At 35.2% G+C, this 6,635-nt stretch overlaps 1 protein-coding gene across 1 annotated transcript; it reads right to left on the bottom strand.

Moving 5' to 3' along the window:
* Positions 1-865: 865 nt before the first annotated feature.
* On the bottom strand, positions 866-3,018 carry LOC131652191 (cyclin-dependent kinase inhibitor 7-like). Its single transcript, XM_058921987.1, has 4 exons — positions 2,054-3,018; positions 1,783-1,838; positions 1,340-1,510; positions 866-1,234 (listed from the first exon to the last, which is right to left on the bottom strand). Exons 1-4 carry the CDS (start codon positions 2,321-2,323, stop codon positions 1,165-1,167), a joined length of 567 nt encoding a protein of 188 aa, XP_058777970.1. The 5' UTR covers positions 2,324-3,018; the 3' UTR covers positions 866-1,164.
* Between the last annotated feature and the right edge of the window lie 3,617 nt (positions 3,019-6,635).

Here is a 6,635-nt window from a genome sequence, read left to right as displayed (position 1 = left end):
CGAAATATGCAATGATTATATTGCATAACGGAAAGTAGCAGTGTGGTTCGGGAAAAACTGCTTTGCTTGGTGAAAAAGTATTGAGACGTTTTTCTCACTCTATGATCCACAACCCACAATCAACATCATGAATTCCACACACTACAGGGAATCTTTAATCCTAACACCATGTGCTACTCCAATAAACCATTGCCTTATTATGCCGCGTAGCTAGTACAACGTGACAATCACGTTCCTACTAAGCTATTACTAGTACAAAATCAATTAAAAAAATTGTAAAAATCAAAACTACGGCCAAATGAAGAACAATATGCAAAAGAACCAATTAAATTAAGCAAATTAAAGAGGTGAATTTGGGAATAAATAATGTGAACCAAACAGAGCCTAAATAAATTGGATAAAAGAGTGAAAGAATTATATGCTGAAATAACAATAACAATAACAAATATTCCTTTTTTTCACTACTATGCCTAATTTGTTGTACTTTGTGAAAGTAGAATGGATTTGGTTCCAAGATTGGAAGACTCTTCTCACATGGGAACTTTTCCACACCCTCTCAAACACGTGCCGGTAACTTACACGTTATTCACTGTGTCCCTGCCGATCCCAACAATCAAACAAAAACCATCACCACTCTTTCTTCCCAGATCCTTCATTTCTCCATTTTCACTATACGTTGATAAATCAATCTCATAGTTTCACTTTTTGCAATTTTTTTATAATAGTGGAAAGAACTTTAAGTCTCAGAAATTAAAAAAGGAAAAAGAAAGAAAGAGAGCAATCATACAGTCACTGACTTTGTTGTACCTTTTTAACGGCAAAGTTAAAATAAAGAAACGGACACGGAATTTAAGGGAGGGGTTAGTTAAAAAGAAAACAAGAGAATTTGTTTGTTCTTCATTGAGTGAATTTACAGAAATTCTGCACAAGCTTGCTCTCTAAGCTGCTTCTCTGTAAAAGCCATTCCAAAGAATCAAACAAAACTAGCTTAAATAAATTAACCACACCCCGAATATTAAATCTATACACTAAATAAAAGAGTCTTGAAGCTCACATTAAACATAAATTAACTTCAAATTCGAATACCTAAACTAAAAAAATAAGAAAAATGTCAGCAAAGTGGCAAATTCGAACAGATTCACAGCGTTACGTTTAAGTTAACGTTCATGGCTTCAACTGAACCCACTCGTAACGTCCTTCCATTGGAACGTCCTTCAGAATATCATAATTATACCTGTAAATGTACATAATATGCTATTTTAAATTGATCTGAAATTCAAACTTTAAAAAATAAAGCACATTGAGAGAAGAAATTTCTGGTGATTTTGGTTTAACTTACTTTTGTTGAAACTTTTTCTGAATGTCTTTCTCAGCAGCAGCGAAAAATTCTTCAAGCTCGAAATCCGTTGGCGTATTTTTTGCAGATGAAATCGGACGGTGAGAATCGGTCTCCATTGACTCAAGCTCGTGAGAATTTCCTCGAAACTCGCTTGAACGACTCATCTCTCTCCTACACTCGCCAAAATATTCTGTTTCAGAATTATGAAATAGAATGCGAAATTGCGAACGCTTATAGTTAGTTATATACACACAACACACACGAGAGAAGAGAGAGAGAATCAGTTAGTTATACTACAATTTTGAACGGAAAAAAATTTGGCTGTTAGAAAAACTTGAATTAAATTAAAATTTAAAACAGTTGAACAATTTGAAAAACGAAAACTGTAACTAATTCAAAATCAAGTAGATGAATGAATAAATAAACCCGCTCCATTCAACAACCTCTCAATTTCTTCATCGCAATTGCACGTCGACGTTTCACCTTGCGCGCTCTCCACCTGTGAATTAATAGAAACGTTCAATGCGTTACATTAAATTCAGTGAAAATGAATCATCATGAACCAAATTAAAGTCGTTGTAGTAAAATTTATTAAGAGTAAGTAACAAAACGCAGGTTCAATAAAAACTGTATAATAAATCGCATTAAATTGTTCAGTTCAGTTCTTCATATAGTAGTAATTCAGTTTCAGATTTCAAATTCAGTTTCTCTAACCTCCAGATCTAACGATTTGATCCTTTCTTCGTCGAGTCCAACGGATCCATTGCTTGAACAACACGACGCCGGAGAATCTTCATCGGAGGAATTTTTCTCCGTCTCCGGTACCGGCCTAACTGTAACCGTCTTCGGTTGGACGGTTGAGAATTTACGATTTTCGGCTCTGTTGATCTTTCTTCTCTTTACAGTTGGTGGAAGTGAGCTTGTGGCTTCCATGGCTAATGCGGCTCGAGCTCGTGTTCTGACACCTACCTGAGCCATCACCATTGATGAAACTATGCAAGTACGTTCTTCTGAAACTGTAATTCTTCTAATTCTAATTCTACACTCTTCTCTCACTCTCTCACTTTTCAGGTGTTGGAGTTTTCTGAGTTTTTTCTGGTTTTGTTAATGTAAGAGAGAGAAAGGTGGAAAAAATGGCGCGTGATAGAGAGTGTTGTTACGCGCGTGTAGTGAGGAGACGACGATGATAATGACGAAAGGGATTCAACGGTTAGGATTGGATATTTGCTTTTTCGTAGTGGTGTGGGACTGTTGGTGGTGGTAGTGTGGTCCAGTCTCCGTTAATAGTGACGGGGGAATCTCAAAACGGGGAATTTGACGGCGCCGTTATGTGATCAAATTAGAGAGCGACACCTCCTTGTATTTAACGGGGAATGAAAACGGAGGGATAACGGTGTTTTGTTGGAGCCGGAAATGGTGATAGATGACCGTGCAGACCGCGTTTGGATTTTTCTTTTGAGTAGAAACTGCGTTTTGGATAATCTTCCAAGAAAACCGCGTTTGGATTATACTACTAGAACGCAGGTGACGCTGATTTTTTGCAGTGAGATTGTGGATAATCATGCGGTTGAGATGAAAATGAAAACATTCATCATTTATTTGCGTTTGTTTTTGGGGAATTCCGTTTGGTGGAGAACCGGTCTTAAGCAAAATAATTGTGTTCAGAAGGTTAAGTTACTGATTTATCCTTGCTTGTAATTGAGAAATGCGAAAAAGCCATTCGCTCTAGTCCATAATATAGTTTCTTCTGTTTGTTTGTCGTGACTCGTCACCAGAATACCAGTCACACGAGCATTTGGAGTCGCCGTAACAATCATAAATAATGCAAAATTCATTTTTATTCTTTGTATTTATATAAAAGGTTAAATATGCTATATGTTGATAAAATAAAATAAAAAGGAGAATTAACACAAGCAAAAGATGGATTTAAGAAAACTCAAATAAGAAAATCACATAGTCAGACTACAAACAAAAACAACACGAGACCACAAAAATTCATGATAGAATATGCTTAATTCTTTTTTTGATAAGCAGAATATGCTTTATTGGTGCAAGGTTAATGTGCTAGAAACTTGTGTGGAAGAAACCCCTTAAATTTTTAAGCCTACCGCCATGATTAATTTTCTTTTTAAATGACAAAGATGCATTGACTTTTTCCTTTTTAAATTATTTTAATGTTTTTCAATTAAATGATTTAAAAACACTAACAACCTTTCCTGTCAAGAGTAGAATTAGAAGGTATGAATGACCATGACATTTAGAAGAAGGGAAAGAATTTTCAACTAGAATCCTTTCGAACGAGAGTTGGTTTTAGGAGAGAAAGATTTTGAATAATTGTGTTTGTATTTTGAAATGTGTGTGATATTTTTAAAAATTTTAAAAAATAATATACTACATTAAGATTTAAAATCATATTATTTTTGAAACTTCTTAAAAATATCAAATACATTTCTAAATATAGACACAATTTTCTAAAATCTCCCTTTCAAAAACCAACTTTCAAACAGACTCTAAAAAGAGTTAAAGACTTAAAGTACAAATTTTGTCATAAAATTCATATATGAAAATAAATGTCCAATGTTTTCACCTTTTTCACAATCACATGTACACTCAGATGAGATTGGAGAAGTTATGCTTTGTCTCACCAAATTGTCTTTTATTGGGATCACATTGTTGATCCTTTTTCAAACAAATAAAGAGACTTTAAGTGGCTTAATTTTGTTTCATAGGAACTCCTAAGTTGGCCTTGGATCAATTTGAACTCTATAAGTCAGAATATGATGTCCTCTCCTCAGAGAGTAGCCAATACAATGATTAGAGGCCCACAAAAACAAACAGATAATAACCTGCAAAACAACATTATATAGAAAAGAGCATGACCTCCTCGTATGTTCCTTCTCCCATGCCAAAAGTCTCTTCCTTCATCTTCACCCTCGACCTCAACATTTACCTTAATATTCCCATCTCTGCTACATTAATATTTTTATCAGTTGACAACTAATATAGGTGATGGAACCTAAAAAAAGAAAAGAATATCCCCCTTCATCCAATGTTCATTCTAAAAGAACGAATCTTCGCCATTTTCCAATGAGCAAGATAACTATACATATAGCCAACAAATCATACTCAATCAGATCTCATTTCGACTCTTCTCAAATCTCTACAACTGGGAAGGGTCTTATAGAGTACATGAGAAGTTGCCACATGACACCTATAAAATAGAAGAATTGAATGACGACATTATCCACATGCCATGGAACTCCGTGAATTTGAGGCATTACTATATTTAGTGTTTACTAGTCATTCTTCATTAATATAGTGTTGAATAATGAGTTCTAATGGCTAGGAAATATATTGTAATTAAGTGCTTGGGATTCTAAGCTCTTGTGTTGTTATCCATATGAAAGAGTAATAGATACCTCATTCTCTTTTGTGTATGTGTTAACTGTGATGAAGCATAAATCTTCAACATGGGGGGGGGGGCGTTAATTTCTTTGTACTTTCTTCAATCACATATGAAAGAATACATTATTAAGTGCAGATGTCACACACTCCCACTTGTAATGGAATGTTTGATAATAAGCTTAAGTGTATATGTTAAATATATAAATATTGGTGACATTGAATTGAATGGTGACATTGTCCACATGTCATGGAACTCGGTGAATTTGAGGCATTATTATAGTTAGTGTTTACTTTTGAAGCTAATAAGGTGAAAATATAAGTCACCGTGACTTGTTTTCTTGTACTTATGATTTGAAACACCAATAAAGTGGTAGGGTGGTACGTTCTTCCCCTACAAGGGAAGGGTTCTTGAACAAGGCGCCTTATTTCATAAATTTTCTTCTTTACAACTCATCCAAGTATCACACATGATATAATTGCGACCTTTGGGGTATCATTGCACCCTTCGGGGTATCATTATGCCCTTTAGGGTATCGTTGCGCCTTGTGGGGTATCATTGCGTCCTAAGAGGTATCTTAGCTTCCTAAATAGATCTTGATGAATATTAAGAGGGATTATCTCGCCATAAAGAATATCATTATTCCTAATTGGAAAGATAAATATTTTAGTGAATGATTAGATTTGATGTAATGCTTGATTAAAACATTGGCTAAGACTCACCCAAAAGCCAAAAATGCAGGAGTAGGTATGTGTGAAAGGAGTTTATAAAATGAGTCAACAAGGATAAAAGTAAGACTTCATTTAATATACCAGTATAAAAGGCAAAGTTACAAAATATTAAACATAAAATACATAAATACAAACATAAACAACCTTTAATTTTACTGTATGGGTGTGGTCTCCTTGTCATAAAATTAATGGGCATACTATCATCTTCATGCAGGGGTGTGGCTTCCCCCTCGTCCTTAACTTCTTCCACCATTCCATCATGCAACTTCCCATCTTCAATAATTTTGAAAAATCTATGTGTGCTCTGGTCCAAATCATTGTTCAAGAATTGAACTTGTTTTTTTTGCCTTCTTGAAAGCCTGGTCACAAGAAAGGGAGGCGTCCATACAAAATTTCTCCACGTCAACTTCCAACGTGATATTAGCAACTATATGGGACACAACCTTCCTAAATTCTTCATATGTTTCATCTCACCAGTCAGTTTTTTGAAGGCATTTTCCTTACTTTTCTTCTTCGACTTTAGTTTCTCTATGGAGCGCTGAGTCTCCTCATATTTCTTCTCCATGGAATAAATACCCTTGTTTGTTGAATTTAGCTAAGTTTAAGTCAAATTAGAATTCTATTTCACCTCATTGAGATCAAACTTCGACTTCTTGTTACTCTTCTCCAAAATGCCATACTTCTTAAGCATGGCCTTAAGAGGGCCCTCCAGAGCATCTAAGAGCCCATCATTTGGAAAAAAATTGTTCAAACATTATCATCGTCTTCTTTTGGACATCATTACGTGCATCGAGATGTTTGTAGTGAAGTCAATACCATTAAGAATTTTGTTTCAAAAATAAATAACCTTCTAGATCCTATGGTAAGTCATAAGGATGACCCTTTGGAAGGAACCTGCCATATCCCCATCTAGTGGAGCCCTATTTTCCAAATCTATGAGACGTCTTTCTCCAACTGGATATGGACATCGTCCCCCAAATCTACCTTGTGTCTTTTGGTAAGTGAGGACCTGACTTTTCTAGAAGTAACAAGCCTCGCCATGTTAAAATGCAATTGAATTTTCTCTCTCTGACAAGCTTACTCTTCTTGGAAGACCGAATCATCATCTTGGAAGGATCATTCTTCGATGTGGAGGGTCCCATTTTGCCTCTTTTCACTTTGG

This window comes from Vicia villosa, linkage group LG2 (genome assembly GCF_029867415.1).
Source record: "Vicia villosa cultivar HV-30 ecotype Madison, WI linkage group LG2, Vvil1.0, whole genome shotgun sequence".
Classification (NCBI taxonomy): Eukaryota; Viridiplantae; Streptophyta; class Magnoliopsida; order Fabales; family Fabaceae; genus Vicia; species Vicia villosa.
This window is presented reverse-complemented; position numbering and strand designations above follow the sequence as displayed.

What these genes read in the sequence shown, in the direction of transcription:
- LOC131652191 (XM_058921987.1), bottom strand. Translation starts at nt 2,323, where the DNA reads ATGGTGATGGCTCAGGTAGGTGTCAGAACACGAGCTCGAGCCGCATTA. An exon ending in TCAAATCGTTAGATCTGGAG is followed by an intron (nt 1,839 to 2,053) that starts GTTAGAGAAACT and finishes ATTAATTCACAG; the next exon opens with GTGGAGAGCGCGCAAGGTGA. An exon ending in CAGAAAAAGTTTCAACAAAA is followed by an intron (nt 1,235 to 1,339) that starts GTAAGTTAAACC and finishes GTACATTTACAG; the next exon opens with GTATAATTATGATATTCTGA.